Genomic DNA, 26,608 nt, shown 5'->3' with positions numbered 1-26,608 from the left:
TGAAGAGCTATTGTAAGAGTTCATTCTGTATGCTGCCAGCAGAAATAAATTTCACACATTTTACTTTAGACTTTAATATCCACAACACACAGAAAAGTAGGGCAATACAGGCAGGCTTTCCAAAAGCACAGTGATCAAACACATCATATATATATCTGTAAGCCTGTGTAAACAGATAACATCCTTCAGCTACACTTTAGATTCCCCTCAATTTAAGATCTGTCAAGGCAACAGAAACAAACCCATGAGAGCTCAGTTTTGCTAGAGTCAGAATTCCTCCCTTACAGGAGTATATGCCTATCATGCTGAAGAAAATATCCCCCTCACACACACAGCCAATAATAAACTTATCTACAAAGGCAGCTGAAGGCCAGCACGTGGAGTTTTACAGTGCCTGCACACAAGGATTGGTATTGCCTCTCACAGACTCCATATCTGAGACTGGGGTTCCTGAAATCCACTTCATTCCAATTACAGTCTTTTCCAGCAGCCAAAAAACCCTAGCTTTATAATCAAAATTACTCCTTAACTCAACCCTCAAATATTTTGGGTAAGAGCTATGTGGGGAAGGATGGTTCCTCTTCCCTTGTAAATCACAAAATTAAATCCTTGGGTGCCATCCCAAGCCCCACAGACTGTACAGGTATCTCTGCCAAATCAACCACACAGGCAAAAATACTGCAAGACACAGTAAGAATATTATTTTTTTTTACTCTTAATGACCCAGGACTAAGTACAAATAAGGAAAAAATGGGTGTACACAGCACAAGACAAAACAAACTCATGTTTTTGTAATCTAATTTTCCTTCTTAATATTATCATGAGTTTTCATTGACAAAAGGCCACCTTTGTTCAGAGAGTAAATTTTGGGTGATTTGAGGTTACAGTTTTATAATTTTTACCAGCTCACTGTAGCATTTATTGATGAAACCTATCTCAACTTGTGTACTACAGATGAGCTTTTGATCTCTAGAGGCACAGTGCTAAGTGGGGTGTCTTCAACCCACATCCTATTCAGGTTTGGGCATACTAGAAAGAACAATCACAAAGATGTCAGGAACCCAAATTGAGACATACCTGGGCTATATTTTCTGAAGCCTTTGAAAAATTGTCATTTTGAATGCTATTGGTGAAAGGATCAAGCTCTTCTGTTGTGTTCTGGGCAGCAGTTTTTTTACAGAATTACACTGAGCAGTCATGACCAGAAGGATCAAGATCTCATTATATGTGGCAGCTCTGTGTCAAACTCCAAATGCAAATACTTGACCACAGGACATGCTACAGAAAGTGATTATGCAGGTCAGTTTTCAACACTGAGAAAAGCAAAAGGTTGGCAAGTTTCTCCAGTATCCACCCTGCTAAGAAAGTCATGAACTCATCTGCAAATCACTGAGAGAATTAGGAACTATTATGAATATTATGAGAATTGTAACATTTACTCTGTACCTGATACTTCCCTGTTACTATCTCATGGTATATTTTAAAATCTTATTTAAAAAAGAATAAGGAGAAGTTTTTAAGAGCCTCTGAACTGTATCTTTATGCTTCTTGCTGGAACTCTGAGGCCTAAAAGAAAGTGGAAATTCATACACCACTGAAAAGGGAATCTTGTACCACACTGTAAATTGCTAGGAAAAATGAGCAAGAGTAAAACCTCAAAATAAAAAAATAAATCCCCATTAAAGGCCTCATTTTCCACATCCTCTCGTGTGCAACTGCCTACCTTGAAACAGTTTATATTAAACCTTAACTATCAGCTCCTGCAAAAAGATACTGGGGTGCTAAAGCACATTGTTCTTGGTCCAACACTGCCTCCTATGTTTTGTTAGGAGAACACAGGCTCTTGTTCCTCCACCTCTCAAAACACTTTGAAATTTCCCCACAATTTGGAATTCAATATTAAAAGCACTAAGTTTGGCATCAGAAATGTTGTCAGAATGACATCATTAGAAGTACTGCTAATATTTCTACCAGCCTCAAGGTGAGCAATCAATCATATTTTAACAAAACATAGTCCACCTACTCTAACAATAAGGAAGAAAACTGTATTTTACACCAATACATCCACCAGGGCTATACAGAGCTTTCTGCTCAAAAGAGTTTTAATCACTTAACAGAAATCCCAGTTAGAAAAGGATTTTTTTTGTCACATATACTCAACACTAAACTTCTGAAAGCCTACATTAATTCCTGAAAAATTAAGATCATACCACCCACAAGATTTTTTGTGAACTCAGGTAAGTAAATTACAGTGCTGACTTTGAAGCAGAAACAACATCAACTGCATTAATGAGTACATTCCTCTGAAGTCTTTTGTTAATTTATTTAAAAATAACATGCTGGGAAAGGTAATTTATTAGTCTGAACTCTTCAACCAAGGTGTCAGCATCATGAGAGAATCCAAACTTTTAAAACAGTCAAAGCAATCTAATCATGCTCAGTATATTTGCACTGAGTCCATATTTTTTAATAGTTTGTATTGAAGCATTAAATGGTTGAAGTTTTCTCAGAACTTGAGACACCTGAGAATTATAATAAGGGCATTCCCTGAGCTGAGCAATGTTTAGATGCAGACAGGAAATGGGAGAGGAAGGAAAGGCAAAGAAAGTGGTTTGCCTTAAGTCCCACATCACTGGCTTAAATTTCTAGGTTAAAATCCAGATCTACAAATTGCCATTGCAGCACATTTACCATATTATGACCCATGAAGTGGATATTTAAGTTTATAAAATTGCACAGGAAACAAAACAACAACACCAAAAAAAGGGTACTCAGCATTTCAGCTGTTACTTATGTAGGGCAAAAAACCTTTAGACCATACTGAGCATTATTGACAAAGTAGAAATATAGTGCATTTCTCCTCTCTCCAAGTAGTCCTTCCAAGGGATTTGGATGCATTATGTATGTAATTTTCATTTGTTCAGCACTTCAGGTTCTTATGCCAGCTACATTTTTAATTTCTGCTTGCTAAGGCCTAGTGAACTGGCAGCTAATCAATAGGATAATTAAGGACGACCACTGTTCTGATTTAGCAATAATCATTGCACTGTTTGGGGACATTCTGTACAAATAACTTTGTCATTTAGAAACACCAAGCAGAGACTGGACAATAAAATATGCTTTAATCAAGTATGACATAGTCATAAATTACAAGATATACACAGAGACCAAGGTGATTTCCCACAATCATGCCATAAGCTTTATTTTTTTACCACCTTAGCTGTGCTATCTGTGGTCTTATCACATTGGAAAAGGAGCCTAAATGGACTGGAGCAGAGGAGTTTGAGGTGTTGCCTTTCTCCCACAGCAGGATCAGGAGGAGGGAATGTGCCTGCTGTGCCACCACTGTTCTTGTGTGAACTTCAGGTGAAATCACTGATGCTCCAAGGCATCAGCCATGCTGAGAAACCCCACAGCACAGCCCCAGAATGTCCTCCCTGCCCCTCCCAGCAAGCCAGGGCTGACTGCAAGGGGAAGAGCTGAGCACTGATTGGAACTGACACAAGATTAATCTGGGCAGAAAATACACTGATTTCAGTATCAGTGAAGGTGGTTGAACCAATTCATTCTACCACACAAAGAGTTGCCACATCTAAATCAAGTGGCACTTGCTGAACACTTGCTTCCTTCCAAGAATCACTAGAAAACAATCAAACAGGAATTCTGCAAAGAGCTCTGGGTACTTTTTGCTGGACCTCTTTATGCATGAAGACAGTAAATACAAACTCTATACTATTTAACATTCTCAAAGGGATGATGCAAAGTGTGCAGCCCTTTTCAGACCTGCAAGAATCAGTCCTGAAAGCCATTGCAACAAAAATCTTACTATTCAACTCTGTGAGCAATGCATGCTCCAGACACCCCATTCTTCATTAGGGGAAACCATGAAAAGCAGCTCCTTGGGCAGGCACCAAAGGCTTCTGAGAATTCACTCACCTCTGACATGTAAACTACAGACTTCTCATCTCCCCCATTCCTTTCATTCTCTGGGACCCTAGAATCAGGAATTCTCATTCTTCACAATTGTTTCCCAAGCCCAACATACTTTTCAAACTGTTTCATCACTCAAAGATCTTCTCCCCTCCTCCTCAGTCTCTTCCCCAGCACCTCCTCTCATTGCAGGTTAGGCATGATGTAAAACCCAACATGAGAACTGGACTTACAGCCTTGCTGTCAAAAACCCTCTTTTTTTTTTTCCATGTATGAAGAAGTGGGGGAAGAGAGTCTCATTAGAGTTGGAGGATTACAAAAGAAGGCAGTTGCACAGCATTAATGGTAAAAGGCTTTACTTTTACACTTTAAAAAGAAAATTTTTGTCAAGACATAAGCCACTTGACATGGAACTTACACCTGTTAACCCCTTAAAAGGCACCTAAAACAATGGCTCTGCATTTGACTGAGTCTCCAGAAAGATCCTGTACAGGAAATAAGCACTGAATAATTACTGGAAAAGAATCTCTCAGCCATGGATTGCCACTTTTCTTTGAAATTCTGCTTGTCTAGGAAATACAAAAAGTAACCATAGTAACAGAAATATCAACTCCAGTAATCTCATTTTCTTTGAGAAAAATGCTGTATTTTAGAAATGAGTGACATAAATCAAGGAGATGCAGGTACTACAGGAGGAAACTGTTCTATACAATTAAATACTCCCTTCAAGTGAGCAGATAAAAATCAACCCCAATCACATAATATTTTTCATTTTATCTGTAATTGCTATCCTTAGTCACCCAGAATGTATTTGTTTCAAGAGCTACAAGAACTTGGGTTCAGAACAAGCTCTAGAAATATGTGAAATATATTAGCAGATGTCTCAAGCATCTTCCAGGCAGTCACACAAACCTCAACAGTTTTAAAATAAGAGGACATGGTAAAGTCACACTGTAAGTGGCACCAATAAGGAGGGTAGCAAATACCAAGAGGGGTGGGAAGGCAAAAAATCTCAAGAATACAACATGACTTGCTCTGGAAAGGTAGTAATAAAAAAGTTCATAGTGTCAAGGCACACTGGTTGCCTGTGCTGCTTTAATGTGTTTCTGGTTTGCTTTTGGCTGCTCCTGGCTGTGTGTAACTGATTTGTCTGCTGGCAATGAACTTACGGCTGGGTGAGGTCACGGGTGATGAAATCTGAACTCTTGAAGAGGAGGAAGATGTCACTGAGAGCTTTACATTTCAGAGAGCTGTTCATTGCTATCCAGTAGGCATCCTAAAGAAACACAGATTACCTGAAACACACTGTTATGAGCAGGAGAGACTGCAAACTTCAAGTCTATCTAAATATTATGCAAGGTTTGAAATACATGCAGAAAAGTATTTCTTTTTATTTTGAGGAAAACTTCATTAGTGGTTAAAAGAGACAAGATAATTATTGCTTTTCTTATGAATACTCTGATGAAAGCAGTGCAAACTCATTTGCAAAATTAGGTTTTTGCCTTACTGCTTCCAGGAACTTTCTTGGAATGCTTGATTGAACACAAGGTCTCTTGAGAACACAAAACAACAATATTTGGGTGCACTCATCCTTATGGTATAGTTAGAGTACTTAAAATTAACTAGAGGAAAGTTTATTGCCCTTTTTTTTTGAAACTGTGGTGTTTTCATTTTTATACCAGGTAAATTTTTCAACTAGTATCCTGAACAAGAGCCTGCCCATCACACAACCATCTGTGACCAGGACATAGGTTTTAGATAGTAAAGTCAGTGCTTTTCATGCATCAGCCTCCCTAAAAATCACCATCTAAGGATAGAGAAGATATGAGTACCTAAAATTAACTAGAGGAAAGTTTATTGCCTTTTTTTTTTGAACTGTGGTGCTTTTCATCTTTCTGCCAGGTAAAGGTTTCAACTAGCATCCTGAACTAGTTTTAGATAGTAAAGTCAGTGCTGCCATGGATCAGCCTCCCTAAAAATGCACCATCACCACCTAGTGACAGACAAGATACGAGTAGCTAAAATTAACTAGAGGAAAGTTTATTGTCTTTTTTTTTTTTAAACTGTGGTGCTTTTCATCTTTGTACCAGGTAAATTTTTCAACTAGTATCCTGAACAAGAGCCTGCCCATCACACAACCATCTGTGACCAGGACATAGGTTTTAGATAGGAAAGTCAGTGCTTTTCATGCATCAGCCTCCCTAAAAATCACCATCTAATGATAGAGAAGATATGAGTACCTAAAATTAACTAGGGGAAAGTTTATTGTCCTTTTTTGTCATATATAGTGATAGATGAGATAGGAGTACCTAAAATTAACTAAAGGAGAGTTTATTACCTTTTTTTTGAAACTGTGGTGCTTTTCATCTTTCTGCCAGGTAAAGGTTTCAACTAGTATCCTGAACTAGTTTTAGATAGCAAAGTCAGTGCTGCCATGCATCAGCCTCCCTAAAAATGCACCATCACCACCTAGTGATGGACAAGGTATCAGTGAAGTGGTGGATTCCACTTAAGAGTAGAGAATTCACCACCTCACTGATATCTTGTGTATCACTTCTTCCTTCATCAGAACCACTTGTCTCTTCTTCTTTCCAAAGCATTGAGAGAAAACAAAGACAAAACATTTTGTATGACAACATCTGTTACAAGTGTTGGGAGCCAGCATTCTCACCCTTGGAGCACTCCAGTTGAGTTTAGGAAAAACACTGCCACCCAAGGAACTTATTGCTTCCTGAACTTTAGCTGTGAACTCGGGAAATTCTGGTGCCTGAACAAAGAACAACAGCAAAAAAATAAATTTCAATACATTTAATAGAAGTGTAGCCATCTTCTAAATACTATTAGAAATATATATTGCATTAGAAATAAGTCCAAAATCAGTATGAACCTCAGAAACATAGCATACAATAAAATCATAAATAAATCACTTTATCAAATCTGTCATTTTTTCAATCAGACAAAACTGAAAATGCTCCCAGTTCTCCCTCTCATTACTAGCAAGTATCATGAACTTCAGGAGAAAACCCAAAACATCATAACAGTCACCATGAAATCTGCAATAGTTGGCAAAAATACAAGTCAAATAACCAAACCTTAAATCCTTACCTGTTGGTTTATATCCTGTGGTAAATAATTGTATACAAATAAGATCCAGTAATATTTAAACTTCTAAAGAGTGATTTTAGAATTAAACATATCTTTATAAATTCCTAGGCAATTTGAGTGACAGCTGCTCATTCAGGCTCTAGTTTTATAAAATGTTAGTAATACTTAAACTAATTTGCTCTTCAATTATGTTTTAAAGTAGCTGCTTAACAATATATGGATTCAAAATAGAGGACACACTGCAAAGGTTGGAGTAGAAAACCTTGCCTTGTAAAGAACATTGAAAATCTAAGATTGAGGTAAAAAAAACCCCAACTCTTCAGGCTGCTCCAAACTCTACCCTGAATGTGGTGCTACAGAAAATAAACAGGTTGCTGACCTTTAAAATAATATGAAAGGATTTGAAGCATATGTCAAAGGTTTTTCATGTAATAGGATTTATAACAAGAAGTATATAGGAACATGATTTTTACCTATTTTGAAACTCAATTCAAAAGTAACTCCTAGGCTAAAGCTAATTGATGCCTCTAAAACAACAAAACCCTCACAGCCATACAAGTGAATAAAAAACCTCATACATGCTGGCATCTCCTCACTGCAACTTCCCCAAATGCAAACACTTTAAAAAACCTTCTCACATTTTAGTGCAGTGACCTGGACTGAACTTCAAGCATTCTGAACCTTTCCTTCATATGTTACCTTGTCTCCATGGGAAACTACACTAGGAAAACTGAAAAAAACACTTCTCTAATTTTATTTTTAGACTTTCAGTTGATTCTGGAAACTGCTCCTGCAAGAAGTAAAACTCTTCATCCACTGCATTCTGATCCAAGCTTGTCTTGTTTTGACAGGAATCAGGAGTCCTGCTATATATGTAATACCAGCACATGCTAAGCCTCCTTGGGAAAATGTTACCAATGTGTTATTTGATTAATACAAGAGGATAAATATACACACAAGAGGAAAGTTCTACAACTGCATAAACAAGCTGGACTCCATCATTTCCTGAATTCTGAATGCCTGGCTTTGTAACCATTAATATTAATGCAAGTTATTCTAAAACAGAATTTTCTGCCCCTCCACTTCCCTGATGAGGAAGCTGCAGACTTACCTAGATATACAAAAGTCATTTGCCCTGTGCTCTTCTGACAGGTAAATACCTCTTAATTATGCATTTCCTTATTGTGTTCTACATTATAACAGAACCTAATTAAAAACTCTGCTTTTACTTATTTAGCATCATCACCATGAGCTTTGCAAACCATATGATGGATCCTAAACCCTTTGTTTTAAATAACTGACAATTAAGGGAATCTCGGTTATCAAAGGTTAAATATTTGAACTGAAGATTAATCAGAGTACACAAATTTGAAATGTAATCGTTTTAAACTCTAGGCTATAAATTTTGTGCTAGCAGAAGCACCACTCAAAGCAGGGCTGTGATTATATGGCACCTAATCCAACATGAACAATTCCACATCCTGATGAACATTAGGGAGCTAAAGTCATAGCATTGATGGCAGACAAGTGCCTTGAGTACTTTAACTCTGACAGTGACAGGGCAACGGCAAAATTTCAAAAAAAGATGCAAGAAAAACATCAAGAAAGCCTGGTTTGCATCCATCATGATCCTGACCCCATGTGCAAGGAAACCATAAAGACAGGAAAAGAAAAGAAAACCTGATAGAGAGAGATGTACTAAGAATAAATAATGGCACATCAGGAGAAAAGTTGTGAAGATTAAGCTGCAGGGGCTTGGTTCCTTCTGCATCCAGTCTGATTAAATAATTTGGAGATACTCAAAGTGGTGAAAATGAAAGAGCTATATTTAGAGCTGTACTGCAGCTCATTTCCTAGGGTCTAACAAGTGTATGATTGTCAGGGATGAAGAAAAGTGTTTTATTTTAGTTAAATAAAATTAAGCCAGCAAAACCTTTTGGAAGTTACAGACATCTATACTGCCACCCATCTAAAATGGTCTGAAAAATGTTAAATACAGCAAGAGATATCTCTAACCAGCAACAAGTTTGTGCCACAAGGCTGCAGAAAGGAAACTGCTGCCAAACCCACTGGGCTTTCACAGGACCTTACCTTAAGTGTTGTAGTGTTCTCATCATCTGACCACTGTTCAAAATAAGAACAAACCAAAGGTTACCAGCTTCCTGAGCCATCCTTTGTAATTTATGAGAATATCAGAATTCATGAAGCCTCTTACAACATGGAGTTCAAATCATTGCCCCAGACAGCATAACATCACCATCCTGCAATTGTTTTGGCTGTAAAGTAAGACAGGCAAACACTGTATATTCAGTGTTGGGCTAAGAGCTATGTGGAGTTATGTAGCTCCAGTTAAAAGCTATGGAGAGCAGAAGTACTACTCTAAAGTATTGATAAAAAGATATCTCTATATGTTTCAAATTTGATTTATTTCAGAAAGATGGACATTTCAGAACTCAGTTTTCCCAATCTACAGCTTGTCTCCAGCTCCAGCACTTCCATCCTTAGACTCATGATCCATTAGCTTCACTTTTATTTCTTTTTCATCTCCTTTTCGTACCTTCTGTCACTTGTAATTACAACATTTTTCAGTGTTTTCCCTCTAGAATGGCCTTCTGAGTTATGGCCTCAGAAACTTTCACTGTTTGTTGAAGTAACGACTCCAAATGTACTCCTAATTTTTCAGGGCATGAAACAGCATTAAGTTCAATTTCAACATTCCCCAATCATGATTACAAATGCAATTATCAAGAACTGAAAAATAAAAAAAAAAACTTCTGTGGAAGAGCATGGAAATATCTTAAACTTTCCCTGACTTCCCAGCATAAGTGATCACATATTTATGTTTTTCATGGCAACTACCACATGATAATTATTTCTGTGAAGGACTCTCTGCACTTATAAATTATGCAGAAAAAGTTATACACTCATATTTTTCTCAGGAGACTCGACATTAATTTGCATTTTATGCTGACCTGTATCTCTTCTGCATCATCACTCCCCTCCTGAGCATGACTTGGTGGATCTTCTCTGAAAAAAAAAAATTAACAGGAAAAAATTTAAGCACTGGAGTTTGACTTGACCATGTCCATTACATTTCCACAGCATTTCCAGCTCTGGATGTCAAAATGTTTTCATAAGAAGATTGAACCTCAAAACCCTGGCAGAGAAAAATCAGAGATGCCAATACTGAAAACTAAAGACCAAATAGCTGGCATTAGGCCTAGGTCCCACTCTGAACATTTTGTTTCTTTCAAACTAGCAGATCACTTTTTGCTCTCAAACACCATTGAAGCTTTTCAGCACCCTGTCAATGATTTTTTGACACCCTGTTAATGATTCTTTTCCAACTTTACTGTACTCTGACACAAACACAAATTAACTTTTTTTAATAAGTTCAATTTAAATTTTTGCCTCCATACTCCCTTTCCAAGTAAAAATTCATAAATGTTGAGTTTCAAATGTCAACCTGTGAATTTCTAGCTCTGAAAAGAAAATGTCCAGACACTCAGCACACAGACAAAAGATGATCCTATGGAAAGTGGAGACTGCAGCAAACAGGGCAAGGGCAAATGTACATCCCTGGCAAAAGTCAATTCTTAGACAAGCTGAGTCTCTGCAGTTCCACAAGGACTAAACCATCAATCCACTTTTTGAGATCTAGAGGGCAGATAGGGGTGCACTGAAGGTTAGAGGCAATCTTGGCCTTGACTGCAACAAGATCACATTCACTTATAGCTAAGGAAATTCAACTCAGAGAAAAAAAAGTTTTCTAAAATGGATTTTAACTGCAAACATCTTGAAAATGTAATTTAAGTCAATCATACAGCTGTCCATTACTCCATTGAAGACAGCAAAATTGTAGAACACAGCTAAGCCAAACCTTCAATTTCAGCTTTTCTGAAGGCTTATTAAAATCTACAGCTGCTGCTAAATAAATTGCACAGTTCTGCAGAAGCAGGTGACAATGCTACTTCTGATCCAAAATAATTTAAAAAACAATTCTAATTTTCTGGATATCCTTTAATAAGAAAAATAATTTAGAAATTAAAAATTAAACCCTTTTGTGTTTACAAAGTGTTTAAACAGCTTCTATTTTTATATAAATTGATAGCTGATAAATCAAACCAAGCTCCCTTTCACCCCCAGCCTCACTGGCTGCTCTGCAAGGGGCAAACTCCCAGGTAGGGAATCCTGGAGTGAGGACTGATTTCTGAGTTTGAGCATTGACAAGATGCAGGCAGCAACCATTCCACAAGGGAACCACACACTGAGATCCCACACAGAAACAGAGAGCAAGGCCTGTGTCCTTCCCAACTGCTCCTGCTACCTCCCCACTCATTCTTCTGCATCCAAAATCCTGCCATGGGTGTTCACACAGGACATTCAGCTTTGTCATATGCATGGATTACCCACATGCAAATAATTGTATAAAATGTTACTAATTACTGAGTCTGTATATAACTTATTTTATTGAGAATTAAGGAAATGTCACTTCACCCCTGGACTGGCATGGGACAGGTCAAGCCTGCGAATTGGACCCAACCAGATCCAAAGAAGCAAACACAAACCATCAGCTGAGCATCCCAAAGAATGGTACTCTCCCCAAAGAAGGGTGGAGAAAAAAATGAAAGGACTTTGTCCACTTGGTCTAGAAGGAACTGTAGTTCATGGATTTTAAGATCTGCTTCAGGCACCAGCAAATCCAGCTGTACTAACAACAGTCAGCCCATTCACATGCTCACACAGTAGGAGGTTTACTGCAGTCACACTGCTCAAATTGAGAAACTCATTATGCTCAATACAATATGAAAATACAAAATAGTGCTGTGAATAAAAAAATGGCATTAATACTTGGGAGCTGGGGAGAAAACACACTTTACCTTCCAGAAACCACCAGTGTTCCATCATCCAGCAAATACTCTTTCACATTCTCTGGCAGGGGAAGAATAACACTGGAAGAAATGTGAAAATCTTTTTAATACTTTATTATTACTTGTTATAATAAAATTCCTAGTGGAATAAAATAATTTGTTTTTTTCATAGCACATACCCCAACAACACTAAGTTTTATCCTCTAACACGATGGAAGAAAATTCTCTTTTGCCTATCTTATTCCTCACTCAAAAAAAGCAATGCCCATTTTCCCTCCATGGATGCATAGGACAAAAATTTTAGATGAAATACACAAAAATGCATAACTCCTTCAAAGCTCTAAGAAATTCCAAGTAAAATTATGTACAGCTTGTGAAGAGACAACTAAAGTTTTCCTTCTGAAATCCAAATCAGAATTTGCCTATGCCATCCTAACGTTCCAAAAACGCAGGACTATCACTAAACTTACCAAAAATAAACACTAAGAAAGATAAAAGATCAAATGCTTTGATTACTAAAAGCATTATGTCAGCACTTTTTGATCCAGCAGGGCAGCTACCTCCACTTTCCTGAGCTACTGGTAGTTCTTGTAACCATCTCATGACTTGCAGCAGCACCTTAGAAACTGCAGAACTTCCTATAGCTCCCAGAAATACACAGAAACACCAAGGTGGCCACTTGGGTTGGATCTATTCAGTCACAGTTTAAGCAGGAATAGCAATGTGGATACAGGATGTGGATAATAAGAACAGAGTGGATATCTCCTGATGCTCAGCATGGAGTCCCAGCAGGAGAGCAGGGAGCACAGGAGTGCCTGGCCTGCCCCAGGGCTTCCCAAAACACTCCCTTGGGATGCAGAGAGAAAAGCCCAGATCCCTGGGGTGTAGCTGATGGCTCAATCAATCCTCCACCACCTCCAGCCCAGCTCTGCCCCACACAGGCCCCTCTATCTGACCCAACCCCACAGAATCCAGAATGGGTCAGGCTGGAAGGGAGCACAGGGCTCAGCTGCTCCCACCTCCCTGCTCAGGCAGGGCCATCCCAGAGCACAGGGCACAGGGATGTGCCCAGACACTGCTGGAATATCTCCAGTGAGGGAGACTCCACACCCTCCCTGGGCAATCTGCTCCAGTGCTCGGTCTGGATAGGATAGAAATTCTGCCCAGGATAGAAATTCCTCCTCACGTTCAGGTGAAGCTTCCTTAGCATCAATTTCTGCCCTTTGCCTTCTATTGCTGGGCACCACCAAGCAGAGCCTGCTCCATCGTTTGGCACCCCCTCTTTAGATATTTATATCCATTAATGTAGTCCCATCCTTTGGGACCCCCTCTTTAGATATTTATATCCATTAATGAAGTCCCTTCTCAGTCATCTCTTTTTCCTTCCAGTACTTTAAGGGAACTCGCAGGAAAGATGGAACAAGACTATTTACAAGAGACTAGTGATAGCACATGGGGGAACGGGTTAAAACTGAGAGAGAGTCAGTTTAGACAGATATTAGTGTTCTAAATTCTTTCTTGCGAGGGTGGTGAGGCCCTGGCACAGGCTGCCCAGAGAAGCTGTGGCTGCCCCATCCCTGGAGGTTGGAAGGAGCTTGGAGCACCCTGGTCTAGAGAGGGTGTCCCTGCCCATGGCGGGGGATTGGAACCAGAAGATCTTTAAGGTCCTTCCTAACCCAAACCATTCTGTGATCCGTGAACAGGCCCAGTCCCCTCATCTTTTCCAGTCCCTTAACACGCTCGGAGCCTTGCACTGGACCCGCTCCAGGATCTCCATGTCCCTCCTGCTCTGAGGAGCCCAGAAGCGGACACAGCACGCCAGGTGAGCTCAGCAGGGCTGAGGGAAGGAGCAGGACACCCTCCCTCGCCCCACACGCTCCCCTAATGCCCTCACCGCCTCCCGCAGCCCCCGCCGCCCCTCACCGCCCGCACCTGCGGATGGTGACTGCCTTGAAGAGGGGGTACCACACGGAGAACTGGCAGTGCGCCACCTGCTCCTTCTTCATCCTCCTCCTCCTCAGCGCGGCCGCTCCCGGAAGCTCCCGCTCCGCCCGGAACCTCCCGCGCAGCTCCAGGCGCCGCCCGGCGCCATCGCCGGCGCACCGGGCCCGGCCCCGCCCCGCCGCCTCAACACTGCCCGGAGCCGGCGGCGCCCGGAGCGTCCCGCGGCGCTGCCTTCGCTCTGCTCTGCTCTGCCCTGCCCGAGCCCAGGAATGGCTGAGTAACGCCTGATCCTTGTAGGTTCTGCCGTCCTCCCTGTGCCCGCGTGTGCCCTGCATGGAGCTGTTTCATAGATGGGAAGGGATCTTAAAGATCATCCAGTTCCAGTCACCCCCTGCCACGGGCGGGGACGCCTCCCATGTGAGACCGGGTTGCTCAAGGCTTTATCCGACCTGGCATCCACAGCTCCCTGGGCAATCTGTTCTGCTGTCTCACCACCCTCACCGTAAAGGATTTCTGCCTAATATCTCACCTAAATTTCCCCTCTTTCAATTTGTACCCATTACCCCTTGTTCTATCACTGCAGTTGTGATGAACAGGCCTTGTCCAGCTTCACTGTAGCTCCTTCAGCTGCTGGAAGGTGCTCTGAAGTCTCCACACAACCTTCTCCAATTTCCTCAGCCTTTGTATGGGAGGTGTTCCAGTCCTTTTATCAACTCCGTGGTCTCCTCTGTGCTTGATCTGAGAGCTCCATGTCCTTTAGTTGTGTCTGGGACACAGAACTGTGCACAGAGTTCCAGGTGGGCTCTCACAAGGGCAGGGGAGAGGGGCAGAGCCTTTGGGTGCAGCCCTGGGCTGTGAGCTCACACTCTCAGCTCATGTTAAGATTTTTATCAACCACTATTTCATTTTGCTCAGTCCCAAGTCAGGCATTAACAGAGCAGTATGGGGGATATTTAAGCCCCGTGGTTCAGCTGTTGTGTCCCCTGCATGGCGTTGTTTCCATGCCATGTTTCCTCCTGTGCTGTCCCATCTGCAGTCTGGGGTGTCTCCCCTGTAGCCATATTTTCTGAAAAATCCTTTCCTTGGGGTTTTTCCTCCTGAGAAGCTGAGAGGCTTCAGGAACAAAATGTAAACATTGATTATCTGCTGCTGTGGAATGCAACAGGTGCATCTGTGATTGGTCTCATGTGGTTGTTTCTAATTAATGGCCAATCACAGTCAGCTGGCTCAGACTCTCTGTCCAAGACACAAGCCTTTGTTATTCATTCTTCTTTTCTCAGCTAGACTTCTGATGAAATCCTTTCTTCTATTCTTTTAGTATAGTTTTAATATAATATCTATCATAAAATAATAAATCAGCCTTCTGAAACATGGAGTCAGATCCTCATCTCTTCCCTCATCCTCGGACCCCTGTGAGCACGGTCAGACTCCCCAGCTGTGTGACACCTCAGCTCTTGGGAAGGTTGATAACACCATGGGGCTGCCTCTCACCCTCTTCTGCTTCTGGGAGATAATCCTTGTTTGCTTTGCAGTTACTTGCCCATGTTTAATTTGGCACTCAGTGGGCCATCCATGCTTCTAGATACCGTGATAAAAACAAAACATTCCCCCCCTACTTTTCTCCCTCCCTTCAACTTAATTGCTCCATAATTGATTTTGTTTCTAGAATCATAGCATTAAAGTGCAAGTAACAAGTTTTAAGTTCCTTAGGAGTTTTTAATGATGTTTATCTGAAGCTTAGATATCTCAGAATGCTGTTGGTTAAATTGTTGCCAGTGTCTCTTTTGCACATTCTTTATAAGAAAATCTATATTTCATTTGACCTTGAATTTGCCATGGGACCCTCTTTGCTGAGCTTCCATTAAATCTGGTTGCTGTCAGCTGGAATGTGTGTTTGGATCAGAGAATGTCTTCTGAAAAGTGATTTAGGAAAGCTAATCCATCCATCTAAGTATTAATATTGAAGTATATTTCTGATATCTTGACTTCTCTCTCCAACTGATTCACAGACCTTGGCTGGCTTAAGATTTTAACTGCTGGGAAGGATAATTTGGAAACTGTAGAATGGCTGGATGCTGCCCTGAAAGGAAGCCACTCAACAAAGAAATAAGCAATGGGAATAAAGTTACATGTTTTGTAAATGGCATGGCTTTTTCAGGACGGAATTGACTCCAGTTGGAAATGAATAGAAGTAGCATGATTTCCAGCAGTACACTCTAACATTGGACACAAAAACTGCCAAAGTAGAAAACATTTATTTCCCCCCATAATTGATAGTTTGAGTGCTGTTGATTCATGTTAAGGTAGCTGATAAATGTGGGTACTTTGACATATTCTCAAGATTGCATTTATAACAATTAAAAATGTGTATTCTTAGAGCTCATGTAATCCTAAGTCAGGTTCAAGGCTGCTGTATCAGCTGCACTGAATTTTTAACTCAGATGAACTCATATTTACATGCAGAGTGAATTTTATGAGGTAGAAGAACTGCAAGACAAGGCATGTTCTGAAAGCTAAATAGGCCTTTAGAAACCTCACATTTTAGTGTTACATTTAATTTTCACTTGCAGCTAATTCTGTTTATGAACAGGAGACGTTGCCATCCTTGACAGCATGACTAACGTGAGATGCCAGAATTGCAGCCTTCATTTAACCAAACAGTATTTCAGCTTTCTAACAGCAGAAATTCTCACTTCTCTACTGCCAGCTGAATCTGGGCAAAAATACTGTTTTATGGAACTTCTGAAAATGTCACTATACATAGAGTTACTGCACCCACTTGTGGAGGAGACCCAAACTACAGAAGCTGGGCTAGATCAGCATTCCCCTCTCTTTGAGGTGTTCACCCAATTTAGGTTTGAGTGATAATTTAAACCACTGAAACTGTGTATTATTGTTGTTGTTATAAGTAGCAAGTCACTGCTGAATCTCTCAGGAGAGAAAGAGCTGTTTTGAAAACAGATTCTGCCATGAGATGAGGCTCTAGGATTTTTTTTTTTTTTTTCATGATACAGCTGTGGTAATCCACATTTGGGAAAGATACACTGCTATTTGTGCAGAAGGATTGGGGTGATCAATGGAACAGGATTTTCTGTGAGGGGAGAGTAAAAGAGGAAGACTTAGCCCAATCCAAAGACAACTTTGACAGGGCTATGGTTCACTCTCTGCTCCTTTGATATATTTATATTGACAATGCAAAAGGTTATAATTCTTTCCAAATGCAGGAGGTGAATTTGTTGTAGCTGGGGATGTAAGGTTTTTGTGGTTTTAAAGCTATCACACAGAGCCTGCTTTGTCTGTTTCTCCTGGCCTGTGTTTGGTGGAAAGCTTGGTCCTGTATTTGAGAGTCACAGCATGAGACATGGCATTGTCCAGGTAAAACTCCTCAATCCTGAGAGAAGGGAGTTCCAAACATTGGAACAGCTGGCTGAACTGAAGTGGGATAGAGACTGGAACACAAGCAAATGAGCAGTTTGTGTTACAAATAGTGGTAAGACACATAATAAAACTGTAGATTTGGAAAGGAGCTTCATTGCCTTAAAAGAATATTATAGATTTTTTTTTTTTTTTTTTTTTAAGGAACAGAATTTGGTTTAACAGGTTAGAGTTTCTTTTCAAGACTTATGTTACATAAACCAGTCTTCACATTTTACTTATATCACCAACTTCACCCCAAACCACTTTCTTAAGAATTAAGAGAGAGCCTGCCCTGTACAGCCCAAGGCAATGGTTTAATGCACTTTAGTTTTACTCTTGCTGATAAACAGAAATATTTAGTCCTACCTGTTCCTTTTAACTACTTACTGCAAGCCCATGGCAATGCACTATGTTAAAAAGCTGATTGTTGCTCTTTCATGTTTCACTGGTGTGCAACAGATGTTACCACAAAAGGATAAATATGAAATAAAAAATGAAAGTGCTGAAGCTGGGTGTGAAGCTTTTCACACACTTGGCTACTGTTCTTGCTAGAGACCTCACAGATCACTGGTAATCCATAGCTGAAGCCATGGAAAGATTCTTTCTGACTTTTTGGAAAGATTATGACCATCAATGCTATGGATGATTGAGATCTTAAAGATCATCTCATCTCATCTCATCTCATCTCATCTCATCTCATCTCATCTCATCTCATCTCATCTCATCTCATCTCATCTCATCTCATTTCTCCTGGTGTTTAAACTGATTTATTTCTTTTCACTGGATTTTCCTTATGATTCATGATTATTTTCAGGACTTCAGTATTAAGTTAATATCACTGGATGGGGGGAGTGAATAAGTTCACTTTCCTGGGGATGCAGGCTGAGGCACGAGCTGCAGGTGCAGAGCCTTGCTTTGGACACTTTTTAAAATGCAAATGCTGCCTTTTGCATGGTGTTGGACACATCATTCCCAGTAAAATACTCATGCCATGCTCACACCATCACACCTGCCCCATGTGCTGCACAGACTTGCTATGTGTAGTTTTTTGACCTTGTTTTTAGTGGAAGGATTGAGTAATTTATGTGTTTATTTGTGGTGTAAGCTGGAGGTGGGTTCTAGTTCTTATTTTTAATAGCAGGGACTTTTTACCACTGAAGTCCTGGTAGAAGGTAGAAGGTCTAAGGTTTGGTATTAGGTTTTTTTGCATTTCACAGTGCAGTGCCCAGTCCTGTTGTCCAGACACTGTTGACAAAGCATTTCACCCAGATCAGAATGAAACTTTTTGAAATGGATTCTTGTCTGTATGTGTGTCTGACATTTGAAGACATTTAACTGTCTTCAGCTGCTATAGCTACCTGACAGCTGATAGCACTGTTAAAATTATACAGATCAGGGATTTGACCCAAATTTACATTTCTCCTTTGAGTTATTTGGCTCTGAAATCACTGGGTGGAGCTGAAAGCATGAATTGAACTTGCCATCACACGTCCCTGACTTTCTCCAACAAGCTATATTTGTTAATTTACGGTGCAGAAATGAACCTTTTAACTTTACACTGAAAGCAAATATTGATTTTGTTTCATATATATCTGGACTTTGCACAGGAGGGAAAAACCTGGCATTGCTGAAAATGGCAGCTGAGACATCCACAGAAGTTGCAAAAACAGCCAAACAATCTGTCCTTAAGGAAGAGGTACAGCATGCTTGGGTTGGGCAATTTTGTTGTTGAATAACAATTATTTGTGAGTTTGTGAGTGCAAAGTACAAAATGCTAGAGAGGCTGGATGTTCATAAAAAGACAAAAAATTTCCTGATTGTCAGAGAGTTTAAAGGGTGTGACATTCGTCTTTATTGAAATAATTATATAAATTATCAATAAGGAGAGAGAAATCTACAGAAATCTACAGTGTTGCATTATTTTAAGCTGCTTCTCTTTCTTTTCAGATTTTGCATCTGTTTCTTGTATTGTCTCTTCAGGAGGTTTTTCAGTGTTCAGAAATAATGCTGATATCTCTGAGAGACTTTACAAATTGGTGGGTTATGAAACTCAGCAATTTTCTCTTTCAAACAGTTTTCTGTTCCTTTAAGGTGCTTTAACATTTAGGATTGTACCATGTTTTATGTTTGCTGAAAAGATTTTAATTTGGATAATCGCTGTTTCAAAGACATCAGTAAGGAAGTAGTAAGAATAATAGCAGTCCTAAAAAAGGATCCTGGAGGTATTTCATTCTTATTAGAAGCACTTTCACCCTAAACTGCCTGTATTTGTTTCTGTTGCCTTTAAATGAAATTTTAAAAGTTAATCTTTGGTGTTAAGGCAGGTTTGGCAGTGTCCTGCTCTTGCTATAACACAAATGTGCTTTCTTTTATTTGTTCTTCATGGAGTGAACACACTCTTGGAATTTCTTCCAGTTTCACAGCACAAGGAAAGAAGAGATTTGTTTGTATTATGTCTTTTCTCTTAGGCATTTTTAATATGAATATTTCACAAGCATAAAGGATTTGATTTTTGTAATCTTTCTGGGTTTTCTATTAAGAGCTGGGTATTTTGCAGGCAGCATTTTCATTTTATCCTCTTTTGGTTTGGTTTTGTATAGGTTTTTTATGATTTTTGGTTTGGTTTGTTGTTTAGGTTTTTTTTAAATTTTCTTTGTTATTCTCTTTTTTAAACAATGTGCTCTTTGATATGACTGGAAATTTAGAGTTAGATCTTACATATTTTAAGCTATTTACTTGTTTCAATCATTTTGTGGGCTTAATACAGAGAAGCATTTACCCTCTTTCTGCCAGTGGCTCTTATATCAGAAGTGGTTCTGTAACTTGCATAAAGAATTTGGACTGATGCTGGACTATCTTCCATGAAAGTGGCAGCTGAATTTACTTCATTCTTCCTTTTTCTGGGAAGGAACATTCAGGCTGGTATAAGCAGATGGCTTTTGCCCATCAAAGTAATAGACAAAGAAATAAAAATAACTCCTTTTAAAACAAGTTACAGTAAAAGAGGCAAACTGCTAGGTTGATATCTAGGGATTTTTCTCTTTTAAATGAATTATATAAAAGATGAGGAAACATCATAGGGAGAATAAACTCAGCCCAGAAGAGAAATTTGGTCATTGTGCTAATGCCAAGCACTCACTCTCAGAACCCTAAAGGGGCAGATTGGTGTCACTCTCACAGCTGCAGAATACAGCAGGTACACACAGCCACAGTCTGGGATCAGGGCAAGAAAATGTCAGGATAGTTTGGTTTTCAGTCTTGCATGCTCAGCTTTTGGGCTGTGCTCCCTGCTGAGGGGGCACTCGTGAGCTCCAGTGTGGCTGAAGTGTCTGGGCTGCACTGAGACCCTTCTGCAGCTGATATATTACCCTTGCAAAATCCTACTAAAAATGAGGACTTTGCAGTGCATAAAATGCCACTGAATCCATCAAAACTTGGTTATAAAATTCATGTTAAGAAAAGCTACTGTCTTGGGGTTATATTTTTATTCATATTCAAGAATTTAGAGTAATTTTTTTTTCTGTATTAGCAACAGGAATGCTGTTGCACATTCCTGCAGGTGGTGTGATGCTGAAATTTGTCTTCAAAAGAACCTAAAAAATTGTGTTGTTTTTCTCAATTCTTTGGGATTAATTTTTTCATGTATTTAACAAAGAATTCTTTATTTTAGGTGATTGTAGAAAGACAATGGTTGAAGCTTTCAGAAACAACTTACACTGATCCCTTTGGGAAAACCAGGTAATTCCCTCTCTGCTATTCCAGGTTCCCAATTGCACAGGCTGGGTCCAGGTAGAGAGCATGAGCATTACAAACACATCCCTCCACACAAGATCAGAGGTTTGTGAGGTTCCTTCAGAGTTCCTGCTGTTCAGAGGAGAGAATCTTAAGAGAATCTTGCTCTGGCAGATGTGCAAGCATTGAGATTGAATTTGGCTCCTAAATCCTCTTGGGCACATTGGGTTGTGCTGCATTTCCAGTTCTTCGGAAAGATGTTACACAGAAGCAAATTCCAGCTGTGCAACTACTGTGTGACAATCAGAGTCCATTCTGTGGCTTTTCTGGTTCTTTATTACAGGCTCCTTTTTCCATGCTGGTGGTGCTGGATTCTCCATATTATTGACAAATTGTTGTCCTCTTGTATGTTATCATTTCTGTCCAATTCTTTTGTACTCTTTAGTTTTGCTGTGTTTATGTACGTGTTACAACATGGCTTTAGTTCCCTCCCCTTAATGTGTCAGATTCTGTGCTGATTGCTCTCTCTAGTGCCTCCCAGCCCATCAGCAGAGTATCCTCTTAAAATTAGCAAGATTGGATCTTTTGTGTAACTAAAACTAACTATTTTCTCTCTCCCCTTAAGTAGGTAAAAGAAAATTACACTTTAGACATTTTATAGTGGCAGTGTATGACAGGGCCTGTCTGTGGCCTGCTGCTTCTTACAGGGCCTCAGAGTGTGGTGGTGCATCTTGCTTTAAGTGAAAGCAGCAAGGCTAGAAGATGATTTATGTGTTCATTTCTTCTTTTCTCTGTTTAAACAGAACTTGGGAAACTGTAAAGCGTACTGGCAACAAAAAGGGAGTTACAGCTGATGGTAAGAATTGGTGGCTTTTTCTGTTTGCTTTTTTTTCCTGTGAAAGTCCTCCTGCTGAGCTGACAATGCAGATTTGGAGCTGATCTGTTGTGAATGAGTGAGGATGTGGAACAGGTGGCTTGGCAGAGCTGGCTATACCCTGAGCTAATGAAAGGCTGACTGAGGTGCTGAAGAATCAGAACCTCACTGGTGGGAGAGCCTTCCCAAGGTCACTGTGTTTACTTTAAAATGATGGAGCCCTTCCTAAGACATCAGGGGTGCTCTGACACAGAGTAGCTCTCAGACTGGTGATTGGGTCTGCTGTTAGGGGCCAAGGGGCTCTTTGGGACATGATTTAGAAATGGAGAGGAGAGAGTTCCCTACAGAGGCTTTCAAGCAGTTTTTGTAGGCAGGAGAGCCCTTCCTGAGGCTCAGTCTTGCTTGGTTTGTGTGCCTCTGGCTTGCTGGGGAGCTTTGAAGATCTCTCACCATGCGTGTTATAAAGAGCTTGAATTCATCATTCAGGGTTCTGGAGCAGGCATCCAAACTTTTAATGCTCAGAGTAGCAGTGTGTGGGTTCCTTTCCAGATCTGGCACTAAAATCTGACTTTCTGCTGTGCTCACATTGCATGTCCTGGTGTCTGCCATGGCTGTGGTAGGGGTAGCAGTGATAGCAGTGCTGCAGAGAACCCTGCACTACGACTGCATTGTCCTGGTGAAACAGTTCAGGCCCCCAATCAATGGCTACTGCTTGGAATTTCCTGCAGGTAAGTGGCTGAAACATTGGGATGAGTCACATATGGTTCAGTGTGTTTAGATGAGCTTGGAGTGTCCATCTTTATGTATCTTATAGGTTAGACTTGAGGATCTCCAAGGTGTTTTCCAAGTTAGTTGATTCTGTGATCTTAATGAAGCTGTGGCTGGAAAACCATGCTGAGCTCCACATGCTATTCCAAAATAGGAATATTTGACAATGAAAAAACAAAATAAGCTGTTATGATGTTAATAGATGTTTTAGCAGATTGGAGAAAATTCCCTCCACTTCTCCTTTCTCTAAGAGTCAAAGCATTTGGCTTCTTTCCCTCATGAGAATATCAATGCCATTTTTGGGGAAGGCATCATGATTCTGTAGATAATTGGTTAAGGATGTAGGCAGCAGCATAATGAATCCAGGGACTGGAATCCTTCCTAACACTTATCCCTTTGTAAAGACAGAGCAGTGAGGATGTTTCCCCTCTTCCAGAAAGCTTGATTAGATCTCAGGATGGATATTGCAGTTAAGTGGGAAGCTTTTAATTGTTTTTGTGTGCTATGTATCTCCCAGGCCTCATTGAGGAAAACGAGTCAGCAGAAAGTGCTGCGCTTCGAGAGCTGAAGGAAGAGACTGGCTACAAGGGGGAGGTCATTGAATGTACTCCAGGTCTTTGCTTTTTCTTATCCTTTCCCACTAAAGCTAATCCTGTCTTGCTGGCTACTCTAAATGTCTGAAATGCTCTAAACCAAAGAGAAAACCCAAGCAGATTAGCAGGGTAGCATCTCATGGCTGTAAAAGTGAAACTTTGGTCCTTTGATGTGAATCAGTTGCTGAACTTCAGTCTGAAGTAAGTTTGATGTCTGTAGAGATGAAGTTGCTGTTAATTAAGATCCTTTACACAAAACCCAATTATTCAAGCTGTGATTTGGCATTTAAGTGTAAAGGCCTAAATTGCTGGACTTCTGTGAACAGCATCTGTGAACTTAGGAAAAAAAAACTGCATAAAGCAGAGGTCACCCTTGTGTCAGCTGTGGGGAAGTGACAGTACTTGTGGGAAGGTGACAGTACTTGGGTTCTCCAGCTGGAAAGAAGAAGGAGAGTAATTGGAGTTAATTCAGAGTTCCTTTGGAACATGATTGTTCCAGTCCTATGCTTCCTACATGAAATAAAATGAAGGCAAAGTGAGGATCATAAATCAAACTTGAGGAGGTAGGTGAAGCAACTTATAATTTTGAGGAAATGTCATTGCAGTTGAGCCTTATCTCTCAGTTATTGGGTACAACTGCATGCTGGGGATTGGGAGAGGTTGGACACAGGTGATGGCAAAATTAGACTCCAACAGACTGAGGAAGGGTATTAGGGATAGTTCACAATAAATCTTTAGTCTGTGGAATGGAAAGTAAATTTGGCGGTGAAAACAAGTCTTCCCAGGGATCTGTAAAAGAGCTGAGTTACAGAAACATTACTTCTAAGAATTTGTGAAGACAAAGTTTTTGCTACTCTTACAGCACCAATGTCTGCCAAATATATATTCTCCTGTTGTATCAGATACATTTCTGTGAAAGCTTTTGTTAAAATGTCAAGGTGCCTGATTCCTGCTCTGAAAAATGAACTTCTCCATGTGCTTGTTGGCAGCTCTGTGCTTGGACCCAGGAATGTCAAACAGCACAACACACATCGTGAGTGTCATCATTAATGGAGATGAGGCTGAGAACACAAGACCTAAGCAAAACCTTGGTGAGTTTTGCACCATTTATTTGAAAATGTTGAGAAGATAACAAAACTCTGGGTTTAAACAATTAACTCCACCACTTCATCTCTTCTGTCCTCACTGGTTTGGATAGTGCACATCCTTCCACTCACATCCTGCAGCCTAGATGAGCAGTGTGTCTCTGCTGAATCCACTGGGGAAGCCCAGGTGTGAAGTGTCAGCTGTTGGAACACTCAGAATGAAACATTTCAGTGCCAAATTTCAGTGAGAGCCATAAGCACTTGTGGACCTAGAGACTGCTGTCAGCTGTAGCTTCACTCTGGAAGTAATTGCAGTGTCACTCCCAGCCAGTTAGCCATCAAATGCTTGTGAATTATAAACTCTGGTGTATTTCCACCCCTTAACCCACTGCTCTTTTCACTTGCAGATGATGGAGGTACGTAATGTGACTGGGATCTCACTGACAAGAGGGTCATGATTCTTCATGTGGCAAGTTTTACTTAGAAAAAGTCAGTTAAAACTGGTTTTTATTTGTGCTTGGGTAATCTCCTGAGCCTAATCAAATGTGCCTGAGGTTGACTTTGGCCTAGATGCAAATTCCTGTGGGGCATTATTACGTCAATTATCTTTCCCAGTACTGCACCTATAGCACCAGGATTTCAGGAAATACAAATTGCTGCCCCCACAACAGCTGTAGGTCAAGCCCTGAAGACAAGTAATTGAGAGACACAGGGGAGGGGTAAGCCAGCATCAATTCATCATTAACAAACCCTTTGAGATGGCTTGGTCTTGAAATGCATCTCCAACCCATTCCTGTACCAGGAGAAGCCAAACAAGTTTTCTTCAACAGTGCATTTTTCATTCTCAAAAGGGAGGTTTCTCTTTTGGGGATTCTTATCCTTCATAGCTACCAGCTACATTTTTTTCCCAACTGTTTTTCCAGCTTTTTTCTGCCAAGCATGTTTTTTAGTGAGCCCAGTCACTGCCTTCCCCAATTTAATTGACCCTTTTTTGATACATGAAAGCTCACAACTTTTGGATGCTGACAATCATTAAATCAGTCTCTTTACCCTTCTAAATTGCAAGAAACAGAAGACAGAGTTAAATTTCTTTACTGTTCACTAATTTAAGGATGTGTAAACCTTTTTCTTCTCTCCTAGAATTTGTGGAAGTTGTTACACTTCCAAAGAATGACCTACTGCAAAGGATTGATGGTAAGAGCTTTCTGACACATTAAATGCACTAACATGAGCTTCAAGAATCCCTTCTCAGGGCTCCTCATGTCATCTCTCACCCTAGAATACATCATGTTATAAAATATGTTAAGCAAAAAGCTGTGAGAGATCTGGCCAGGTATGCGAGCTAGTGATAGCAGGAGGAGTTTGCAGCATCTGGAATGCTACACATCTTCATTTTAGCAAGGACCTATATTTCTGTAAAGGTTTTAACAGCATCTCATCATTTGTTTTATTTTCAGAGCTGGTAGCAGAGGAGCAGCTGGCAGTGGATGCCAGGGTTTACACGTACGCCTTGGCTCTGAAGCGCGCAGCAGAAAAACCGCTCCAAGTTCCTTTCATGAAGTTCTAGAACTGGACAATGAGAAATTAAATTCAAAACTGCCCAAGCTGGATGGCTTAGAAGTATAACTCTTCTTGTAATCAAGGTTATTTACTTTACTTGTTGAGCAAAACATGTGTTTGTAGTAATGATTCTGGTATTTTTATTTCTAATTATGTAACTGACAAAAAGCATTTCTTCTAACTGCTCTGTCAAGCCTTGACAGAATATCCATAATAAAAATACTGTTTAATTTTCAGAATGGCTTATTTCTCTCTGGATTCCTCTCTGCACTTACAGTTCAGCATAGCAAAGATGCTTAGGTAGCTGTGGGTGGTGTTATCACCATGGTTCCAAAGGAGGCGGAGGCAGGACAGTGAGTGAGGGTCTCTCTCTCACAGCACTCACTGCTGACATCTGGAGAGGGAAGAGCTCACGGTGGGCTTCAACTTCTTTGTGATGGAGAGCAGAGGGGCTGGCACTGATTTCTTCTCTCTGGGGGCGAGAGACAGGACCCAGGAATGGCCTGAAGTTGTGTCAGGGGCAGTTTCAGTTGGATATCAGGAAAGGGTTCTGCACCCAGAGGATGGTTGGACACTGGAACAGCCTCCTCAGGGAACAGCACTGAGCCTGACAGTTCAAGATGTGTTTGGACAATGCTCTCAGGCACATGGTGAGATCCTTGGGATGTCCTGCACAAGGCCAGGAGTTGGACTCAGTGAGTCCCTTCCAACTCAAAAATCATAGAATTG

General features: G+C 40.4%; 2 protein-coding genes across 2 annotated transcripts in view; one reads left to right on the top strand and one right to left on the bottom strand.

Annotated features, from left to right (window-relative positions):
* CDC123 (cell division cycle 123) overlaps positions 1–13,973 on the bottom strand; it is a 33,064-nt gene extending 19,091 nt beyond the window's left edge. The window contains exons 1-6 of the mRNA XM_005489271.4: positions 13,839–13,973; positions 11,916–11,987; positions 10,008–10,062; positions 9,127–9,159; positions 6,602–6,697; positions 5,100–5,206 (exon numbers count right to left, since the gene is read on the bottom strand). Coding sequence (XP_005489328.1) covers positions 5,100–5,206; positions 6,602–6,697; positions 9,127–9,159; positions 10,008–10,062; positions 11,916–11,987; positions 13,839–13,912 — 437 coding nt within the window. The 5' untranslated portion in view covers positions 13,913–13,973. The remainder of the gene's footprint in view (positions 1–5,099; positions 5,207–6,601; positions 6,698–9,126; positions 9,160–10,007; positions 10,063–11,915; positions 11,988–13,838) is intronic.
* Positions 13,974–14,010: 37 nt separating this feature from the next.
* Positions 14,011–26,118, top strand: NUDT5 (nudix hydrolase 5). The gene is made up of 10 exons (XM_074538737.1): positions 14,011–14,147; positions 18,878–18,963; positions 20,938–21,005; positions 21,803–21,855; positions 22,494–22,601; positions 23,159–23,254; positions 24,224–24,325; positions 24,727–24,735; positions 25,460–25,513; positions 25,777–26,118. Exons 2-10 carry the CDS (start codon positions 18,901–18,903, stop codon positions 25,884–25,886), a joined length of 663 nt encoding a protein of 220 aa, XP_074394838.1. The 5' UTR covers positions 14,011–14,147; positions 18,878–18,900; the 3' UTR covers positions 25,887–26,118.
* The last annotated feature ends 490 nt before the right edge of the window (positions 26,119–26,608 follow it).

The sequence above is a fragment of the Zonotrichia albicollis genome, chromosome 4, assembly GCF_047830755.1.
Source record: "Zonotrichia albicollis isolate bZonAlb1 chromosome 4, bZonAlb1.hap1, whole genome shotgun sequence".
NCBI lineage: Eukaryota > Metazoa > Chordata > Aves > Passeriformes > Passerellidae > Zonotrichia > Zonotrichia albicollis.
The sequence above is the reverse complement of the archived record's forward strand: the minus strand, read 5'-3'. Positions and strand labels throughout refer to the sequence as shown.